Source organism: Kogia breviceps, chromosome 1 (genome assembly GCF_026419965.1).
Source record: "Kogia breviceps isolate mKogBre1 chromosome 1, mKogBre1 haplotype 1, whole genome shotgun sequence".
Lineage (NCBI taxonomy): Eukaryota > Metazoa > Chordata > Mammalia > Artiodactyla > Physeteridae > Kogia > Kogia breviceps.
The window spans coordinates 83,765,707-83,786,767 of record NC_081310.1 but is presented as its reverse complement, the minus strand read 5'-3'; the positions used below and the strand labels follow the sequence as shown (position 1 = coordinate 83,786,767).

Genomic DNA, 21,061 nt, shown 5'->3' with positions numbered 1-21,061 from the left:
CATGCCCTCCCCCCAGCCACTGGTTGTTTTCACTCGGTTTTTTGTTTCCCCTCCTTTCTCCTGTCCCAGACTGCGGGGGTGGCAGGGCACCAAGGGAGGGGGGGTTTCAGGTGGCTGGCTGTCTTTCGTGGCTTTTCAAAACCCCAGACTCTCCCTCGCCCACCTGAGTTTTAGCTTCACTACTTTCTCAGCCTGGGATCTGGGTGTATCAGCAGAAAATTCTCACCATGGGCAGGGAGGAGCATTCACCAGGTACAACTGCTTCTCTCCTGACCCCCAACCTAACCCTCCCCCTCCTGCTCTTTGTGGCGGAGCCCACCTCCGTGGTTTCCAGCTTTGCAGAAGCTGCGGGAACTGAGAGCTGAGAAAGGAGGGAGGCTAGTGACAGGCTGGGGTACACAGGGGTTCCCTAGCCAGAGCTGTGGTCTCTGTGGGAGGAGAGGGACTAGTTTTGGCTGTGGGGTGAGGGGGCCCTAAGCTAAGAAAAGAGATGCATGCCTCTTGCTCACTCACTCATTCGTTCCTGCAGAGAGACCTACCAAGATGTGTGAAAGCCAGTCCACACCCCAAGGGAGCTGTGGTCTCCCGAGGAGTCCCAAGTCAGGAGCTCTGGTGGGATGGGCGAGCCGTGCCTCCTTGGCCTTAGAAGCCAAGGGTAAAGGCAGGAGGGGGCTGACACCACAGAAGGTGTGGGACAGAGGGAATAACGTCTCTCTGGATCTTTAGACTAGACACGAGTCTTGGCTTTAGTTCCACGGGTGTCCTCCCTGAATTCCGTTCCTAGCCCACCCCCTCACTTCACACTTTCCCCTGAAGCGGGCAACCTAGTCCCCCATCCCATTCTGCCCACTGCATTTGGGTGTCTTATCCTTATAGAGTATATGGCTCAATGGCTGGGGACACTGGCTCTCAGGTTACAGAGTCCTGGGTTCACATGCCAGATCTGCCACTTCTGGCTGTGTAACCTTAGTCAAGCCACTTACTCTCCCCTGGACTCAGTTTTCTCATTTGTAAAATGGGGACAATACAAATAGTACCTACTTCACAGGATTGCTGTGATCATTAAATGAAAAATGTATGTAATGCCTGGCACAGAATAAGAATTCAGCCAGTGCTGATGTCTATCTTTATTACTCCCCCTTAATCAACATCCATCGGAGAAAAGGAGAGAGAAAGAGAAAAGAGGAAAAGCCTAGCTTTAGACTGATGGGGCACCAGGAGAAGATGAGGACCCCAGGGTTCCTCTGGCTGCATCCTTTCTCTACCAGAGCTGGGGGGAGAGATCCCCCTGGGTTGCAGCCCCTCCTTTGCTCCCACCACTTCCTCTCTGTGGCGTAGGGCACCTGGACAGGGCCCAGGGCTGGCTTCCTAAGGTGGCACAGGGCCAGGCTCTGGATGCATTCAAAGAGCCCTATCAATGAATCTCGCAGCTGTGAGAAAGGTGAGATTAGAGGAGGCTGGAGGGAGGGGGGACAGCCTACTTTGTCTCTACCATATTTCCCCACATAGGAGGTGCTCAGGGGAAGCTCCCTGGGGATACTTCAATCCCCGAGGCAGTCCAGAAAAGATTCATTTTCTTTTCCTAGTACCATGTCAGAATAAAGTTTTAGAGGTCACACTGGATGGCAGAGAAGATACAAGAATGAGCTGGGGAAGAGACCACCAACCCCACCCTTATGCCCCAGAAAGAGGCATAAACAGGAAGAGGGACTAAATTCTTGTTACTCAGAAAGGTAGGGTGAGGACCAGCAAGCTTGGGCACCAACCAAGAGCTTGTTCAAATGGAGAGCCTGGATCCCCCTCAGACCTGCTGCGTAGGGACCTGCATTGTAACAAGCTCCCTAGGTGATCTTGTTTAAGACTCAGAGGTCTAGAGTCACGCAGTCACTAGGTGGTTTCAGGAGGCATCATGTGCACAGGGGCATTTCTCCCTTCTTGGAATTGGAGGGTTTCCTTTGGTGGGCCCTGGGAGAGAGCTACAGTGTGAGCTACAAAGATCTTCCCGAAGCAGCCAGGGAGGGAGGGCGGGCGGAGGGAGGGCTGCTGCGGGAGCCATGCCGCAGGGGCTGGCCTAGACGTTCCTGACCTCGGCTTGGTTCTAGTTCCTGGCACTGTCAGGCCCTTAGATGGTAAGTTCCTGGCAGGCCAGGCTCCCGGGAAACAGCTTGAGTAATCCTGTGATTACTCAGCTCCCCTCCCCAATTTGCATTCCCACCACCTGCTGCTTCAGGGACAGGGCTCAAGGGGGAGGTTTTGAAGGTGAGGTATCCGAGGTGTTTTTCAGCTCTGGCTCACCCCACCTCCACCTCGGCCAGTCCCCTCTTCCCGTTCTCGCCCCTCCCCTCCTCCACAAGTCATACTCATGTGCACCGGTACTTTCTCTTTGAGGTTTTGGGTAGATGGCATTGCTGGGGGGGGTGGGGGAGGCGGACAGGTGGCAGGGCCAGGAGGAAGGAGTAGGATAAGAGGGTCTGACAGTGCTGAGAGGACCAGGGGCTGGGCATGGGCCCAGGACACAAGTGTGGGTTTTTCTGCATTTCTGCGGCTCTCTCTCTCTCTCTGGGTCTGTCTCTGTGGTCTCCGGGTCCCAAAACTCTTGGTCTTTCTAGCTCAGAGGCTAGAGGGTCTGACCCTCTACCCCGAAACCCCTGATCCTATGTGCCTGTCTCCTTCCCTGTGCGCGTGCCTCACTGTGTACCTCTGTCTCGGACTATGGTTGGGGAGCATGGGGGAGTGGCTGGCCTGGTGGCTGGGGTCTAAACTCTGGTGTCCCCCAAACATGGGTATTTGTGAAGGTGGTTTGTGGCTGGCCACATCATCCTATGAGAAGGGCGAGGTCTTGGTGACACTGTTGTGAGGTTCCTAGGGCCAGGACCAGCAGTGAGTCAGGCTGTGGGGCAGAGAGATGTGTCTGAATTACCCGTGTGGTCAGCTCACACACGCACACGGATGTGGCTCTTGGAGAAGGGAAGAGGCAGGGAGGCCTGTGGTTGAGGACTGGGCTGGAGCCCGAGTTCCCACTGTGGCTTGGCCTACTCTCCCTCCCGCTTACTTTTTTGGGTGACCCATGTTGGTTTCTGCCCTCTCTGGGCTTAAGGCCACCGAGGAGGGAGATCCCACAGTGTTGGAGAGGAAATGCATTGGGGAGAGGCAAGAGCAGACTCCACAGGGCACAAGCACTTCTCTTGGGCCTCAAACACCTTCTGGGTTCTGCGCCCATTGCTGTGCTTGGTGGTAGCCAGCACACACAGTGCTCTCGACCGCGCTGCGCTTTCTGCAGGTGATACCACATACCCACGGTGCTACCGCCCATCACCCACTGGACAGGTGGTGAAGGCTATGCTTACCTTTTACTGGCAAGGGAACTGAGACCCAGAGAATCCAGTGGCTAGATGTGCATGTGCCCCCACATTCTCTGCCCCTTTTCCAAGTACCCAATCCCCCCTTTGTTCTCTCTTCCCTCCATTCATTCCAATCTGCTCTTAATTTACTGGAAAGAATCTGAAAGCTCCCTTGCTGTCTGTCCTGGATGATCACAGCCTATTGTGTGGGTGCTGGGCAGACTAGTGGGGCTGGGGGGTGAGGAGAAGGCTCAAGCTCTAATGGAGGGACTTGAGACACCTATGCACCCCGTCCCCTGTGAGAAGGCAGCTGCTTACTCTGACTCAGCTCAAGGCTAGCCTGAGGGGATGATGGTTTAAGGATGATGGAAACAATATTTCAGGGAGTGCCACGGAGCCATGGTCACCCTCCCCACCTCACACAGCAGGTCCTACACGCAACCAGGGTCCAGGCCTGGACCAAAGGAGAGTCCACAGGACTGTGGATTTGCCCTATAGGCAGGCTGCTGCTTCCTCTGACCCTTGGAAGAGATGAGAAGGGGCTATGGTCCTAGACCAATTTATGACGTGCTCCACCCCAGGCATGCCCCCTCGTAGGGGAGGCAGCAGGTCACCAATGGCAGAGGAGAGACCCACATGCCCTTAGGAGTGATGAAAACACCTAAAAGGGACACCAGCTCTGCCCAGTGCCTTCAAAGATTGGCTGGGGGAAGGCCAATGCCTGGTCCCTGAAACTCAGCAGAGAGCTATGGGCATTGACAAGGATGGGGCAAACCTGGGGCCAGTAACCAACCACAGTGAAGGGAGCGGGGAGATAGGTTATAGTGAGCTCAGTGGGAGAGAGGGGTGTCCTGGTAGCCAGTGAACAAACACTAACAAATATGCACGTGTGCACACTGGCTCAAGCAGACATGCCTCTTGGCTCACGAACCACATGTACCTTTCATGTGTACACACATACACACACACACACACGAGGACCCCTTCAAACATGCAACATGCCCACGGATGTGTGTGCCCCAAAAGTCATATACACAGAACAGCCGAATGGAAAGTTATGGGGAACTGGGATATAGACCCAGCTCCTGGGTAAACTAGCGGTATGAACCTGGGCCAACCACCTGATCTCATTTGGCCTATTCCTTCATCTGTGAAGGAAAAAGAGGTTGAATTTGATGGTCTGCAGTCCCAGCCAGTGTTAACCTTCATGATTTGTGCGCACACAGTTGGACACAGAGGCCCTTGTACACACATAAGCATGCACACTCTCATACGTGGAGACACGCACAGCCACCCTCTGCTCTGGGGCCAGGAACCTAGGAGGCCTGTTTGATCCGCTCCCTGGCTCTCAGACATCCGGCAGAGCGGGCTTGTTGACCCCACTTTCCTGGGCTCCATCTCGGCTTCTCCTTACCCTCTCTGGGGTCCACCCAGTGGACCCTGCCCCCTTCGGTCCCTGGTCTCTGCACAGCCCCTCCCTGAGCCTTCACGGCCCAGCTGAGGGTGGCTGGCATCTCTACCTGTCCCCCAGGTGCCTCCTGCCTGGTGGACCACATCTTCCCACCATGCCCCACAATCTGCTCCTGTGGGCCGAGCCCCAGTGGGGGAGGGCGGCATAGAGGAAGCCCCCTGGGCGGGAAGCAGGTGTTGTGAAGCCGTGAGGACTCCTAGGTCCCCAGGCAAGAGGGAGGCAACTAGAGCTTTTCATCTTGAAGGGCTGAACAGGTGGCCTCTGCAGCTGCTTTCTCTGCCCCCCTAGAACTGATACAACCCCTGGCCAGCCCGGGAAACTAAACCAGCCTCCACAGACACTTTGCTGAGTGGCATTTGGCATTCACTCCTTCATCTGTCTTACAAGAGGGAAACAGCAAGCTGGAGTGGGGGAGGGAAGCAGGGGAAGAACCATGTCCCTGTATCTGCCCCCAAGGTATAGGCGGTAGGATACACCAAAGGTTCCTGGGCTGACCTCTGCTCTTTCCCTCTTCTAGCACAAATTGAAGTGATCCCTTGCAAAATCTGTGGGGACAAATCATCTGGGATCCATTACGGGGTTATCACCTGTGAGGGGTGCAAGGTGAGTACACACACATACACAGTCTCTTCAGAGATGGGGAGAGGGGGCTCGGTGGCCTTTGTTCTGCCTGTAGGGCTGGTCTCCTGAGACAGCTAGGGAGCTGCCCGGGTGGCACCTTGCCTGGAGAGCCCTGCGCACAGGAGGGCCTTGTCTTCAACTAGGGAAGTGATTGCAGGACAGATTACAATGGAGGAGAGAAAACTGAGGCGTCGTGTAAGATCTGGAAAAGGTGGGGCTAGAGCTTGCGGGCTGCAGGCACTTGGGACTGAGCTGGGCCTGGCCCAGATCAGCAGCCCTGGTCTCCACCTGCCTTCCCCAGGGTTTCTTCCGCCGGAGCCAGCAGTGTAACGTGGCTTACTCCTGCACCCGTCAGCAGAACTGCCCCATCGACCGCACTAGCCGAAACCGATGCCAGCACTGCCGCCTACAGAAATGCCTGGCCCTAGGCATGTCCCGAGACGGTGAGGCCAAGCGCGCAGCCCCTGGGGCTTCAGTCTCCAGAGGGGCAGCCTGACCTGCTGTGCCAGACAGGGGTTAGAACTCCCTTCAAGAGCTCTGTCCCTCCCTCTGGCAGGCCCTTGTCTCTTGCACTGTTCACCGAGGCAGTGGGCAGGCTACCCTCATCAAAGGTCTTCACAGTCCCCAGCTTCAGGCTCTGCTACAACAACCCTCCTTTCCCCAAGGTCCCAGACTCTTCATTTTCTCCTTCCTCGGGGTGGAGTTTCCTCACCCGACTCCCCTGTGACCCAGATCCCATCTGCATTCCACATCTTTCCCTCCTGCCCCATGGCTACAGTTCCAGCTCCATCTCCCTCCCTAGTGCCCCATCCCCAGCCTGGGCCAGGGAGCGGTGGCTGCCAATGGGACCACAGTTGGCCTGAGAACAGCCCAGAAGGCTGAGGCTGGGGAGGCTGGCTGTTCCTGGTGGCTTCTCTCCACCTTCCTCAGCCACTGCCCCCTCGCAGCCCCCAAACCGCTCCTACGGCAATACCACAGGAGGAGCCCAGGCCGGGGCTGGGGGAGACCTGAGGTGATGAGGAGCCAGAAGGAGCCTGTCAGCACTTTTCAGCGCCCAAAATAACAAAGTGAAAGGAAACATGCAGGGTTGCAAAGGGGCAGGCGGGGCGGCGAGGGGCTGTGTCCCCACACCTGGGAGGGGTGGTGGGGCAAATGAAAAGGCAGGAAAGAGAGAGCAGAAGAGGATGTTCAGAAACAAGCCGCGGAGCCTGGGTTGGGCTGTGGTGAGTATCTAGGTCACCAGGGAGCCTGCAGGCCTGACCACAGGGAGACCTGTGTTCTCGGCTCTCTTCTTCCTCCGACCCTCCTAGACAGGCGCGGTGACCCCAATACAGCTCGAGGCCCCCCACTCAGCCACCCCCAGCCCCATATCAGGAGGCCAGGGCCCTCAGTCAGGACTCATTGCTTGAATTCTGCCACTAGTAGAAGCTGGTTTCAAGCCAGGAGAGTTTGCCCGGGAGACTGAAATGTCTGGGCTGCACCGAGCCCCAAAGCAAACCAGAGTGAGAGGTGGGAGAGGTCTTGAACAAAAGTGTCCTGAAGGGAGGCTCTCGGGCAAGACTGGAGAAGCTCTGCTTGGAGTCAGCTATTCAAGGAGCTGCAAGTTAATCCCGTGATGATCTAGTTGCCTACTCACTCTGCCCTGTACCCTGTCCTCCCCCCTCAAAAACTCCTGATCCCCGAACCTCTTTCAGCTGTCAAGTTTGGCCGCATGTCCAAGAAGCAAAGGGACAGCCTGCATGCTGAGGTGCAGAAACAACTGCAACAGCGGCAACAGCAGCAAAGGGAACAAGCAGCCAAGACCCCTCCTGCAGGAGCCCAAGGAGCAGACCCCCTCGCCTGCACCTTGGGGCTCCCAGATGGGCAGCTGCCCCTGGGCTCCTCGCCTGACCTGCCGGAGGCCTCAGCCTGTCCCCCCAGTCTCCTGAGAGCCCCAGGCTGCGGGCCCTCCTACGCCAACAGCTTGGCCAAGGCTGGGCTCAATGGGGCCTCATACCACCTGGAATACAGCCCTGAGCGGGGCAAGACCGAGGGCAGAGAGAACTGCTATGGCACAGGCAGCCAGCCGGCCCCTGACAGGTGTGGACTCCACTTCGGGGACCCCAGGCACCCTGGACTTGGGGAACCAGGACGGGGCCCGGACAGCTACTTCAGTCCCAGTTTCCGCAGCACCCCAGAGGCACCTTATGCCTCCCTGACGGAGATTGGTGAGCCCCTGGGGAGGTAGCTGGGGAGGAGGGAGGGGGAGGAAGATAAGGGAGGGGCTTCCAAGAAAAGGGGCCCTAGTCAGCACCCCATGTAAGCCAGACGTGCACAGGGGCCTTGGGGGGGAGGCAGAGCAGGGCTAGGCCAGGCAGAGGAGTGCCCTTTGTATGGGAAGGGTAGGAGCTGGCTGAGATCGAGCCCCTGTTTTCCTCTTCCTCCTCCGGCCCCAGAGCATCTGGTGCAGAACGTTTGTAAGTCCTACCGAGAGACGTGTCAGCTGCGGCTGGAGGACCTGCTCGGACAGCGCTCCACCGTCTTCTCCCGAGAGGAGGTGGCCGGCTACCAGAGGAAGGTGAGGCCAGGGTACCGCGCGGGGAAAGGAAGACCTCCCACCACCACTGGGGGGTCCAGAGACAGCCACCTGCACACGCAAGTGGGCTGGGGCGAGGCAGGGTATCCCAGAAAGACACAGTGGGTACCGCTGTTAAGTATGCACCCTAGTAGATGGACGAGAGCGTCTCCTTAGCTCCTGCCTGTGGTCATTTTATGCGGCCTTCATCCTACCTCCCCCATCCCCCCGACCTTGGCGAACAGACCTCAGCCTAAGCGCCTTCCTCCTCCACCAATGACGACAAGAGTCAAGAATCCTGAGCAGCATTTGTTAAACGCTCCTTCTCTGCCAGGCACTGTGCTGAGCGCTTTACATAAATTATCCTTCACCCTAAGGACAACCAACCTATGAGGCTGGCATCTATCTCTGTTCTTAATGGACCGAGAAACTGAGCTCAGAGGAGTTCGTAGGCTTACTCCTTGTTGCAAAGTAGTGGATCTGAAGGCAAATTCAGATCCATCGGGCTCCAAAGCTTGTTCTCTCCCTCCTGTCACTCTGACAACACCTCCTGCGCTAAAAGCACTTGTTTGGTACTGAACTTGGGTATGTCTTAGTCACCTCAACAAGATGCACGCTCTTAAAAACAAAAGAGAAAAAGATGAACACTCTTTGAGGGCAAAGCTGTATCTCAGACGTTTGTTAATTCCCCACAACAGCTAACTCTGCGCCAGGGGCTGGTGGGCGCTCAGTAAGTGTGTCCAAGTGACAGGAATTAACCTGGAGTGCACATCTGTGCTAAGAATAGACTAAAAACACGGGTGCTGAGAATGTGGCGGTTCAGAATCTACCCCGTGCAGTTTATCTGTCTGGGTTCCCAGGGCCTTGGGGTTGTCCCGGGGTCATAAAGAGGGCTACAGTGGGACCCTCTCCTTCCCTGCAGTCAATGTGGGAGATGTGGGAACGCTGTGCCCACCGCCTCACCGAGGCCATTCAGTACGTGGTGGAGTTCGCTAAGAGGCTCTTGGGCTTTATGGAGCTCTGCCAGAACGACCAGATCGTGCTACTCAAAGCAGGTGCCCAGGGAGAGGAGGCAGGCCTGGGGGCGGTGGGGACAGATGAGGAAACGGGCAGGGCTGAGTGGAGGGAGGTGCCTTAGGGGAACTGGGACACTGAGGGAGACAGTGACAGATTCCTGGCCGTGTTTGATGGTGTGCCTGCCTTTCTCCCCACTCCCCAGGAGCCATGGAAGTGGTGCTGGTCAGGATGTGCCGAGCCTACAATGCTGACAACCATACAGTCTTTTTTGAAGGCAAATACGGTGGCATGGAGCTCTTCCGAGCCTTGGGTGAGGGGCAGGGGGAAATGAGAGAGAGGAGTCCGATGCCAACCCCATCCAAGGCTTGGAGACCCAGGGCCCCCTCTTTTCAGGACAGATTGCCCGCTCTGCTCCAAACACCAAGGGGCGGGTGTCCTCGGGCACTGTGGCCTCACCCACCTTGCTCACTCTTTCGTTTCCACCCCACCAGGCTGCAGCGAGCTCATCAGCTCCATCTTTGACTTCTCTCACTCCCTGAGTGCCTTGCATTTTTCCGAGGACGAGATTGCCCTCTACACGGCCCTCGTCCTCATCAATGCCAGTGAGTGTCACTGGGCTTGGGTAAAGGACATTCAGGCAGTGGGGGGGGGGGGGGCGGGGGGCGCAACAGATACTGAAGAGTCTGGACCTTCGCTTGTGGTTAAATCTGGCAAGTCACTTTAAAGAGCAGAATGAGCCCCCCCCCAACATTGCTGTAAAAATATGAGTTAAAATAAAGATCCAGAGGAGCATGACAGAGGGAAAAGAGCAGCTCAGGCGGGGTTGGAGAAGTGGGGAGACGTGAGGGAGGAAGAGTGGAAGTGAGCCATTTCTCTGGGAGAAATTAGTCTGCTTGTGAGTCCCTGTCAGTGACTCCATTGCGGCTGCACGTTGGAATCGCCTGGGGAGCTTTAAAAATGATTGCTGTGACTCTGAGGTCATTGCTCTGGGGTGCTGCCGGAACACCAGAAGTTTTAACAGCCTCTCACAAGTGATTGTAATGTGCCACCAAGCTTGAGAATCACTGCTCTGTGTGAACTCATTTCAAGACTACATGCCATCGGGAATTCCCTGGCGGTCCAGTAGTTAGGATTCCATGCTTTGACTGCCGAGGGCTTGGGTTCAATCCCTGGTTTGGGAACTAAGATCCCACAAGCCCCGCAGCGCAGCCAGAAACAGAAACGAAAAACAAAACAAAACAAAAGACAACATGCCATCATGGCAGGACACTGGATGCCCGCTCCACTGGAATGGAGTGGGCTGGTGGGCCAGCTGAATGCTAAGGATTCAGAGAACCTGGAGAAGTGGCTTGAGCTGCTAATCTGAGTTTGCACACCAAGATTATCAGTCTTCTGGCTCTGCCAATGAGTAGAGACCTAAACATTCCCCTTGAACTGGAAATAAAGACTTAAAAGATGACTTCTGGGTATTTTATGAAGTCAGGGCAAAAGGTGGTTTGTCTCTTTAAGTTAGCCACAGACTGCTGCAGAGGCCTTGATGCTGACCTAGGTGGCTTCACAAAGCCCATCTCCTGTCTGGGGCCATCCCTGCCAGGTGGCGGGGAGGAAGGGAGAACTTTTTTTTTTTTTCTTCCCCACAGCAGAGTTTTAGTGCCTAGCTTTGAATTAGCTATGTGAAATATCAGGGTACCAGGGATAGGGCAGCTTGGAACTGGGAGATTGGAATGTCTCATCCCTTACATCTCTCCCCAGTTTTCCTTGTAGAAAGCTAGCCCAGCCCAAGGCCCCATAGCTTACCATTATCAAACCAAGATACACACACACACACACACACACACACACACACACACACACACACACTTAACACTCTCACTCAGCTAGGAAGATCTATATTCATCACAGATGTCCAGAATGACACACCCTTTTGGGGAAGTTAACGTCCGTGTTCTTTCTTTTTCTTGCTATGCTCCCATCCCCTCCTTCAGACCGGCCAGGGCTCCAAGAGAAAAGGAAAGTAGAACAGTTGCAGTACAATCTGGAGCTGGCCTTTCATCATCATCTCTGCAAGACTCATCGCCACAGCATCCTGGCAAAGGTAGGAGCAGTCCCTGGGACAGAGGAGGTCAGGCCCAGTGCCAGATCTGTGACATCAGGTCTTGCAAGGGCCATGGTCTGAGAGTCCAGAGGAGGAAGTGCTTGAGTGCTAAGTTGTGTGAGAGAGCTTGCAACAGCATGGGGGCAAGGGGACTGATCAGTCACTTCCATGTGGGTAAAGATGAGAAGTTAGGGAGCCTGGAATTGGGAGGGACCTCCAAGGAACAATTCAGTTTAATAGAGCCACCGCTTACCCAGCACCTGCTTGTACTGTGGAATGGAAAGATACAGAGATGCCGTCCTTACCCCCACCAAGAGTTTTTAATCTGCTGTGAAGAAGAGACTCGTGTGCCAATGACCCTAAGATAAAGGAGAATGTGTTATGGGATATAATAATAATGTGATTAACGAAGTGCTTTCACAGATATGCTCATCTTTATGACAACTCAGTCAGTAAGACAGGTGTTAAAATCTCCCTGTAGTGATAAGGAAACTTAAATGACTTGTCCAAGTTTATGCAATCATAAGAGATAAATGTAAGGTTTAATCCCAGGGCTTTTTCTACTGTATCCCTGTGCCTTTAATATAGTACTACAATAAGAGATATTGGGGAAATGTGAGAGCATGGAAGAGAGATTAAAAATAACTTGAGGGTAAAAGGAGTGGGTCATAAATGCTTCCTAGAGAAGGTGGCATTTAAACTAGGCCATGAAATATGTAAGATTTTAACGGGCCTTCAGGGGGTGGGGCAGGCATTCCAGGCCTAGGGAACAATATGGACAAAAATAAGGAGGCAAGATAATGCATATACAGAGAATAGTTCATGGAACATTTTGACTAAAGTGTAAGGACAGGAGCTGGGATAGATTGATGGGGGCAGGGAAGTAGCAGAAGACAAGCTTGAAAATTAGGTCAAGGAGCAAATCAGAGATGACTTTCAAGGCCATATTAAAGAGTCAAGACTTTATTTCCAGGCAATGGAGAGCACCAAAGGCTAGAGGAATGATATCATCAGAGCTATTATTTAGGCAATTTAATTTGGAACCAGTGTAGAGGAACCATTTATGTAACGGTTCAAGCAATGGGCACTTGCTATATGCCAGGCAGAGTGCTAGGTGCTGAGAATACAGAAATGACTTAAATGACAGGCTCTGCCCTAAATAAACTTCAAGTCTGGTAGAATAGATTAGGAGGTGAAGAACCTGAGAGAGCAGTTGGAAAGCAAATCTCTGTTGGATCCACCTTCAGAATACATCACCTCCCACTGTTACCCCCTAGCTGTCAGTTCTCACTTGGACCATTAAAGAGGCCTCCTTAACTGGACCCCTGCTCCATCCCTGTCGGTCCTACGGCAGCCACACAGCACTGTTCTCAGTGCTCCTAGAGCTGCCCATCAGGCTGAAAATCAAATCTAGGGTCTGTGTCGTGGCCGACTGGCCTCATGATGTGCCTGACCCCTGACTTCTTTCCTCACCTCATCTCCTTCCACTGCCCTCTCAGTCACCCGTTCCAGCAACACTGGCCTCCTTGCTATTCCTTGAACACATCAAGCCTGGTTGCTTCTCAGGACTTTGCTGTTCCAGCTGCCTGGAAGGTTCTTCCCCTAGTTTTCCAAATGGCCTGCTCCATCCCATCATTCTGGAGAGGTTTTCCCAGACCACCCCATATAAAAAGCTCTCTACCTATGACTCTGCTTTATTGTTTTTTAAAGAAGTTTTCTAACATATGTTTATTTTCTGGCTCCCTCACTCGAATATACATTTAATAAAGGTAGAGATTTTATTGTCTTCACTGACGTATCACCACAGCCCATCACAGTTCCTAGCCAAAAGGGTCTCAACAAATATTTGAGAATGAATGAAAGAATGAATGAATGAAACTATTGCAATAGCCCCAACAAATGCAAAATAAAGCAGGAGGAATGAAAAGAGGATGAATTCAGGAGATTTCAAGGGATCCCATGCTGCCTGCTCTTCCCTGACTGGCCCTTTCCTAGGCAACTAAGCTGGGGAAAGGGGAGTGGCTGGTGAGAGGTATTTTTAAGCCTCACTTGCTTATACAGGAAACTGCAGACGATAAATGGTTTTCTCAGCCTTTCTCCAGTGAGGTCTCCCCACCTCTGTCTCCTCATGGCTCTCCGGGCCTGTTTGATTCCCCTCCACCGACCAAGTGCTGGCAGTGTTGGTTTACTGTTTGCAGTGTTGGGTACCTGCTTGGAAATTGCTTAGTCCAAGCAAACAGTTATTGAGCATTTGCCATGTGCAAGCAGTTGGATAGGTACAGAGGATACAGAGAGAGGGAGGGAGGGAAGGGAGAGAGAGAGAGAGACCCCACCTAAGGAGTTTAAATCTAGGGTAGGGAGACAGACAAATTAGATCATTTTCCTAAAATGGGATTTCAGTGCTGCACAGAGGGAAGCCCAAAGGAAGAGCCCTTAACCCAGGGAAATAGTCCTAGAGGAGGTAACACTGAAGGTGAGTAAGAATTAGCCAAGCACAGAAGAATTGGAAAGGCATTCCAGGGGAGGGGAACAGTATCAACAAAGGCAAAGAGGCACGTAACATTATACAACAGAGAGTGACAGAATTTCACTATTATAAAAGCATAAAGTGTGAGTTAGAGAGTCTTTAACAGGGCTCATCTTAGGAGTAGCAGGAACACCATTTGGGGGTTTCAGCCAGAAAACGTATACCTGTCCCATAGCAGTTCTCGCTAGCCTCCAGTTGCCTGAACACAGACCTACCCCTACCAATGGGATCTGGCTGTTCCACAAGTGCCAAGTGTACAGGGAGAAAGCAAGGAGGGTTGTCCCAGCCCAGGAAGGATGGGGTACTTCTCTGCTCTGGGGACAGAGCTGTAGTACTGACCCTCCTTCCCCATGAACCCATGTCCAGCTGCCGCCCAAGGGGAAGCTTCGGAGCCTGTGTAGCCAGCATGTGGAAAAGCTGCAAACCTTCCAGCATCTCCACCCCATCGTGGTCCAAGCTGCTTTCCCTCCACTCTACAAGGAACTCTTCAGCACTGAAATTGAGTCACCTGAGGGGCTGTCCAAGTGATCTGGAGGAGGGACTCTGTTCCCTTCCCTAGAGCCTGGTGGCTTACCTTCCCCTTGGCCTTTTCCTTTACTGTGCGCCCTGGAGAGTGGTCTCTGCCTGTTTTTTTTTGGGGGGGGTGAGCCAATGCAGAGACTGGCTTTCTGCCCACCAGCCTGCCTGGCAGCAGGCCAAGAGCTAGAGGGTGGGGATGGAGGAACACCATCTCCAGCCTCAGGTTTGTCCTGGCTCCTCTCAGCTTCTGGGAGACCTCGGGTGGGATACAAGGACCTCTAGGAGGACCTAGGTATCCTCAGGACAACAGGGGGATCCAGGACACCCTGGACAAACAGAACTCAACTCTGGGTTCAGAAGCTAAGAATAGGCCTTTGAAATACCTCATTGCATTTCCCTGGGGGCTTTGGCTGGGGAGATGCCTCAAGCTCAGAGACTGGCATCTGGAACCCAGAAGGACCTGTATATAACATGAACCTGGATCTTCAGATTTTCTGCCTTCCCCCTTCCTCCCAGCTCAGCAAGGAAATTGTTGGGCACCCTGGGGTCTAAAAAAGACTAGATATGTGGAGGGTAAGGACGGGATGGGGGTAAGGGAGGGGCTGGGGATAATATTTTTATGGGATTTGGGTACAAGGATAGGGTATGATGAAGGCCAAGAGCATCACAGACAGACAGATAGACAGAGAGTTAGAACTCAAACTTCTCATGTGCACTTTAAAAATAGACTTTAGTGGTTACACAAATCTGATCAGAGACACACGTCCACATACATGTGAAACACATACTCACACACTTAACCTGTAGTCATGCAGCTCTACAGACGCATTTAATCTGACACAATCTCTGTCTTCCTTGAGGTCACAGATCAGAGGAAGTTAGTGGCCTCAGGGAAGATCCCAATCCTGAGGGACCCCAGAACATTTTCACCTGGTGCCCCAGTTCATCAATCTTAGACGTGGGGTGGCCCAAACTTTATCCCAGCCCGAGTTGTCTTCTGTCAAAGGAAACCCTAAAAGAAGAGATGGCTGGACACCAATCAGTCAGAAGGCCAAGGACAGACCCTCGGAGGACTGTCTGGGCCCCATCCTCCAGCCCTGCTCTCATTATGGAGAAAGGCAGCAGATGCGATTTCACCACTCTGTGCCTGGGTACCACCAAGTCTGGCAGGGTGAAGGAGACCTCTTTCTCCAGCCGTGATCTTGCCTGAGAACTTCTCTTGCCTTTATGAATAGCTGTGAGCCCTCCTCTGAGGGATAAACAGCAGGTGGTCAGGAGGGTTGGGTTTTTTTTCCTCTCAGGGGAGGGTAAACATAAACCCTAACCTGTGCCATTCCTTATAAAACAACTTCAAAGGCAAGAGGTGTTGCTGCTCTGCAATCTCATTCCTGCGTGAGGACCCAGGTTCCCAGCCCTGCCAGCCGTCCGCACTGTGAGGATTCTGCACCCACCCTGAGCGGTCCCCCACTGAGGCGTGGGAGCTGGTCCTCAGGAGCCCCCCACCGAAGCCAGCTCACACTAAGCTCCACAGCGGGTGTTCTGGGCTGAGAACTTCCCCCACAAATGATACCCACAGAGAACATTTAGAATGAGAGGTTGCACAGAGCTGTCCCGCATCGGGGAGACTGAAAGACAACCCTACGGAAAGTGCCTGGCCCCAGAGCTCCGCAGGGGGGAATCAGGATGCCCAAGAGACCCTGCGGAGCTGCCCAGCAGCTTCCACCGCCGACCTCTCCACCCCTCTGTGCTCCCTCCCGTCCTCTGCCATCCTGAAGTGGCGCCTGCTGCAGCCCTCCCTGGTTGCTTTATTTATTTATTTTGCACCAACAGGGTTGCTGCAGACTCATTCTCGCCTGGTTTAAAAAGAGAGAGAGGAAAAAAAAAAAAGGAGAAATGCTTTGTGGCTCTTCTCTCTACCTCAGTCTTGGCAGCAGCCGCTGCAGCAGCAACAGCAGCAGCGGCAGGCAGGGGGCCACCGGGGAGAGAGGCGCACGGGGAGGTGCCGGGCAGAGGTGCAGCTCGAGTGGGACGGGCCCCCAGCCCCGCACAGATGCAGTGCCCAACTTGATGCCACCCTCCAGCTTCTCTGGTAAGTGCACCCGCCTCCTGTCCCAGAGCTGCAGCTGCCCTTCTCCATAACGTTCTCAGAGACAAGGCCAGACCCGTCAAGGCTAGACGGTCTGTGCCCACCCCAGGCCCAGCCAACCATCGATCCTGGCCCCATAGGACTTTGATGGGAGAACTAAGATGGCCCAGGTTCTCCGGAGGGAAGGACTCCAAGGAGACCTCCCTCCATTTCCCGGGTGCTCTCTCTACCTCTGGGAAGGGTTTTCCTGCAATCCGTGTGGATATTCCAGAAATCTTACCTCCAAGAGCCCGCTCCCCGTGTAGGTCCCTGTGCCTCACTCAGGTCTGCTTTAAAGAGGATATCCAGGATCAGCTGTGTCTCTGGACTGCCACATAGAGACAAGAAGAAGAAAGCTCCCTGTTCCTTGAGGGTGATGCCCCAGACCCCAGCCCATACAAGGAGAGAAAGCAGTGGTCCTGACACCTATCTCTTCCTGCAAGTGGCCGGAAGCCAGTCCTGTAGCCGTGGAGACTGGCAAGGGAAGTTTATGATTACATTAGCGACCTTTAAAGAGAAGGGGCCAGATCCCCAGCCCCTGGCCCAGCGGGCTTCAGAGACTAAGAGGACATTCACAGGAGTGGCAAGGAGGGAAGCTAGGTTACACGCTTCACTGCACTTTTGCTGAATGCAGGAAAGAAGGATGAGCAGGAACTGCAGCAGTAGTGATAAAGAGCTAGCTGTCAGGTGGACTTACCAGGGGAATGAGGGTGCCTGGGATATTTCTCTGCCTGGAGAACTCTTAGCATGCCATCCACACCTGTTAGGTTGGGATAGGGAACAGAGGAGTCTGCTCAGCAGCCTCTGCCGTGCCATTCTTTCTCATGGCCAAGCCTCAGAATGGTGTCCTACATCGCTCTGCTCTTTGGGCCTCTTTCTTCAGTTTCTGAACTACCACAGCCCTCTGAAGTAGCTATAGGCTAGCCACCAGAACGATCCTTCTAGGAGAGGGTATAGAGTGGGAAATAAAGGGAAAGAAATCACACCATCTCTTAAACTGCCTCTCCTAAGTTCCACCTGGGAGAAAATGGGCCGTGGGGTAGAAAGCTGACCCTGTAGGGCCCAGAAAGCCTGAGGCCTGAAAGGTCAAAGGTGAGTGGGATCTGCGGCTAGAAAGAAACACAAGCCTCCTGCCTCATTTGGCTCTTGTCCTATCTCTGTAGCATCCCTTGCCAATTCCAATACCTCCCCTCCCTTGGGGTCCCGGTTGTCACTAAACAGGGTGAGTCTATGGGACCTCTTCTCCTCCATCACCTCAGTCAGGCTCCAGTGGTCATCCACCTGATTTTGCCCAGGCCCCTGGCACCCAGAAACCACTTTGACAGGCTGTGCACACAGCCTGTGCCCAGAGATCTGCTGTGCCAGCCAAGGGCTCCCTTGGTCCACACCATAGCGTCTGGCCAGGCACTGTCTCTCCTCACTTGTCTATGCCTACCTGGCTCTCAGCCTGTCTCTTGTGTTTTTCTCAGGCAGCAGAGGCCAAAGGGGACAAGAGATCTCCCTCAGACTCACACACTGGGCTTGAATCAAAACACCACGAAGGAGGGGTATGAGAGAAGCCTAAGTCTGAGGACCAAGCAACAAAACTGGGCCATCTCTTGGGTCCCTCACACCCTAATGTCATCTATAGGGGAGGTGGGGTTGCCCTTGGGGTTCTTGTGAGGGATTCATGTACCCCCTGCATCCTGTGCTACATCTAATGTGCAGCTTGGCTGTCGTCCACAAGGTGTTCTGGGGAGACTGGATCTCATTAGTCTGGGGCCTCAGGCCCTGGGCCAGGCTGGAGGAGGGCAGAGAGGCAGTAAGTGGAGCCTGGGGGGCAGAGCTGAGGCCCACATGCTTCCCAGCCTTGGATGACTTAGTCAAGGTGATGCCTGTCTCCAATCAGGATCCAGGGATATGATCCCCCTTAAGCCATAGACAAAGCTGTGGGTAGATAAACTGGGAGAAGGCTGGGCAGAGAGGGACAGAGCAGAGATTGGGAGAGCAGCTATCAGGGAGAAGGGACCTGAGGTATTTCTGGATCTCACAGATGTAGGGAAACTCAAAAGTTACTTCCCTGCTGCTTCCTGTCTCCCTCCCCTAAAACTTTCCCCACTTGACTAGGGTTCCATGAGCTAGTAAACACTTGGCCTGTTGCCCAGGTTGGGAGGGGGAGGAAAGTACAGAGTCCTCGAAGACAAGGTCCAGAAGGCTCCAGGGAGGTGTGCACCAGAATTCCTCCCAGATCTGCACCCTAGTTGCTGGCCATGCTGAGATGGGTAGCTCAATATCTCTCTCCTCTAAGGAGGCCCAGGAAAGTCCAGGGTCCCCATCATCTGAAGCCACTTTCCAAAAAGGGCCATGTCATCGTCTATTCCAGGACTGAAGAGGGGATGGCTGCGGCCACTACTCCAAAGCAAGCCTGGCCCCCGTGGCCCCCCATCTTTTTCCTGCTCCTCCTGTCTGGGGGGAGCAGCGGCGGCTGCCCTGCTGTGTGTGACTGCACCTCCCAACCCCGGGCGGTGCTCTGTGCCCACCGGCGACTGGAGGCTGTACCAGGGGGACTCCCGCTGGACACCGAGCTCCTGGACCTGAGTGGGAACCGCCTATGGGGGCTTCAGCGGGGAATGCTCTCCCGCCTGGGCCTGCTCCGGGAACTGGACCTCAGCTACAACCAGCTGTCCACCCTCGAGCCAGGGGCCTTCCATGGTCTGCAGAGCCTGCTCACCCTGAGGCTGCAGGGCAACCGTCTGCGAATCATGGGCCCCAGGGTCTTCTCAGGCCTGTCTGCCCTCACGCTGCTGGACATTCGCCTCAACCAGATTGTCCTCTTCCTCGATGGAGCTTTCGGGGAGCTAGGCAGCCTCCAGCAGCTGGAGGTTGGGGACAACCACCTGGTGTTTGTGGCTCCGGGAGCCTTTGCTGGACTGGCCAAGCTGAGCACCCTCACCCTGGAGCGCTGCAACCTCAGCACCGTGCCTGGCCCGGCCCTGGCCCGCCTACCAGCGCTAGGGGTCTTAAGGCTCCGAGAATTAGATATTGGGAGGCTGCCGGGAGGGGCGCTGCAAGGGCTGAGGCAGCTAAAGGAGCTGGAGATCCATCACTGGCCATCTCTGGAGGCTCTGGAGCCTGGGAGCCTGACTGGGCTCAACCTCAGCAGCTTGGCCATCACCCGCTGTAATCTGAGCTCGGTGCCCTTCCAAGCGCTGTACCACCTGAGCTTCCTCAGGGTCCTGGATCTGTCTCAGAACCCTATCTCTGCCATCCCGGCCCGGAGGCTCAGCCCCCTGGTGCGGCTCCAGGAGCTCCGACTGTCAGGGGCATGCCTCACCTCCATCGCTGCCCACGCCTTCCATGGTTTGACTGCCTTCCACCTCCTAGACGTGGCGGATAACGCCCTTCAGACACTGGAGGAAACAGCCTTCCCTTCTCCAGACAAACTGGTCACCCTGAGGCTGTCTGGTAACCCCCTGACCTGTGACTGCCGCCTCGTCTGGCTGCTCCGGCTCCGCCGCCGCCTGGACTTTGGCACGTCCCCCCCTGCCTGTGCCGGCCCCCAGCACGTCCAGGGGAAGAGCCTGAGGGAGTTTTCAGACATCCTACCTCCAGGGCACTTCACTTGCCAACCAGCCTTGATCCGAAAGTCCGGGCCACGATGGGTCATTGCAGAGGAGGGGGGGCATGCCGTCTTCTCCTGCTCTGGAGATGGAGATCCAGCCCCCATCGTCTCCTGGATGAGGCCTCACGGGGCTTGGCTGGGAAGGGCCGGGAGAGTAAGGGTCCTGGAGGATGGGACGCTGGAGATCCGCTCCGTGCAGCTAAGGGATAGAGGGGCCTATGTCTGTGTGGTCAGCAATGTAGCTGGGAATGACTCCCTGAGGACCTGGTTGGAAGTAATCCAAGTTGAACCACCAAATAGCACTCTCTCTGACCCCAACATCACCATGCCAGGGATCCCAGGGCCTTTCTTCCTGGATAGCAGAGGCATAGCTATGGTGCTGGCAGTCGGCTTCCTCCCCTTCCTCACCTCAGTAACCCTGTGTTTTGGCCTCATTGCCCTCTGGAGCAAAGGCAAAGGCCGGGTCAAACATCACATGACCTTTGACTTTGTGGCACCCCGAACCTCTGGGGATAAGAACTCTGGGGGTAACCGGGTCACTGCCAAGCTCTTCTGACCTTTCCTTCCACACTGGGGACCCATCCAAGCCAGCTTCAGATACCAAAGGGGAAGAGAACCAAGGCTGCTTGCACCAGAAGCTAGTCCCAAACATCATAGATCTCCCACACCTCCTGCCTGCACCATGCCAGCAGCTAATGCTGCCTCCTGATAGCCTGCCTCCTTGTGCTTTTGAAGTTTGAGGATAGCACTGTCATCTCTTCCCTGAGGGTCCCAGGAAGCTGAAGATGTAGACCCTGTAGTCAGCCCAGTCCTCCCCACACCACATACAAAGCAGGAAATATAACCCTTCAGTCTGCTAGTCTAAGCTCCAGGCTTCCTTCACACCCACCTACACATACCTTAATAACAAATACCAATCGCCAACCACAGCCATTGATTACTTCAGAGATGGGGCTGGGAAGTGCCACTTGCTTCTTGGAGTCTCTGCTCCTCAACCAGGTGGTCTCTCTCTCTCTTTTCTGCTCTGTCCCCTCTCTAGGTGCAAAGAACTAGGGCCAATGACCTCAAGCTAAGGAGAAGAGGGTGGGACGGGGAGGAGGACAGACTACACACTGGCACTGAGTGTGCATGAGCCCCACCACCTGCCTCTGTCTGTCACATCATTAAACCGGTTGCCAAAAGGCCGTGAC

The 21,061-nt window shown here is 54.6% G+C and overlaps 2 protein-coding genes across 8 annotated transcripts in view; both read left to right on the top strand.

The window, feature by feature from the left end:
• RORC (RAR related orphan receptor C) overlaps positions 1-17,319 on the top strand; it is a 25,598-nt gene extending 8,279 nt beyond the window's left edge. For 2 of the 7 annotated variants that reach the window (XM_067036257.1, XM_067036256.1), the window contains 9 exons: positions 5,330-5,415; positions 5,735-5,876; positions 7,128-7,640; positions 7,869-7,990; positions 8,910-9,042; positions 9,207-9,314; positions 9,496-9,606; positions 10,990-11,099; positions 13,993-15,933. In XM_067036257.1, coding sequence (XP_066892358.1) covers positions 5,864-5,876; positions 7,128-7,640; positions 7,869-7,990; positions 8,910-9,042; positions 9,207-9,314; positions 9,496-9,606; positions 10,990-11,099; positions 13,993-14,154 — 1,272 coding nt within the window. In that variant the 5' untranslated portion in view covers positions 5,330-5,415; positions 5,735-5,863 and the 3' untranslated portion in view covers positions 14,155-15,933. Of the gene's footprint in view, positions 1-5,329; positions 5,416-5,734; positions 5,877-7,127; positions 7,641-7,868; positions 7,991-8,909; positions 9,043-9,206; positions 9,315-9,495; positions 9,607-10,989; positions 11,100-13,992 lie in introns of all 7 variants that reach the window. The other 5 variants (XM_067036253.1, XM_067036250.1, XM_059041036.2 and 2 more) reach the window with 5 other exon arrangements.
• LINGO4 (leucine rich repeat and Ig domain containing 4) lies at positions 16,095-21,061 on the top strand. The gene is made up of 2 exons (XM_059040783.2): positions 16,095-16,234; positions 18,633-21,061. The coding sequence occupies exon 2, from the start codon at positions 18,646-18,648 to the stop codon at positions 20,425-20,427; it is 1,782 nt and encodes a 593-aa protein (XP_058896766.1). The 5' UTR covers positions 16,095-16,234; positions 18,633-18,645; the 3' UTR covers positions 20,428-21,061.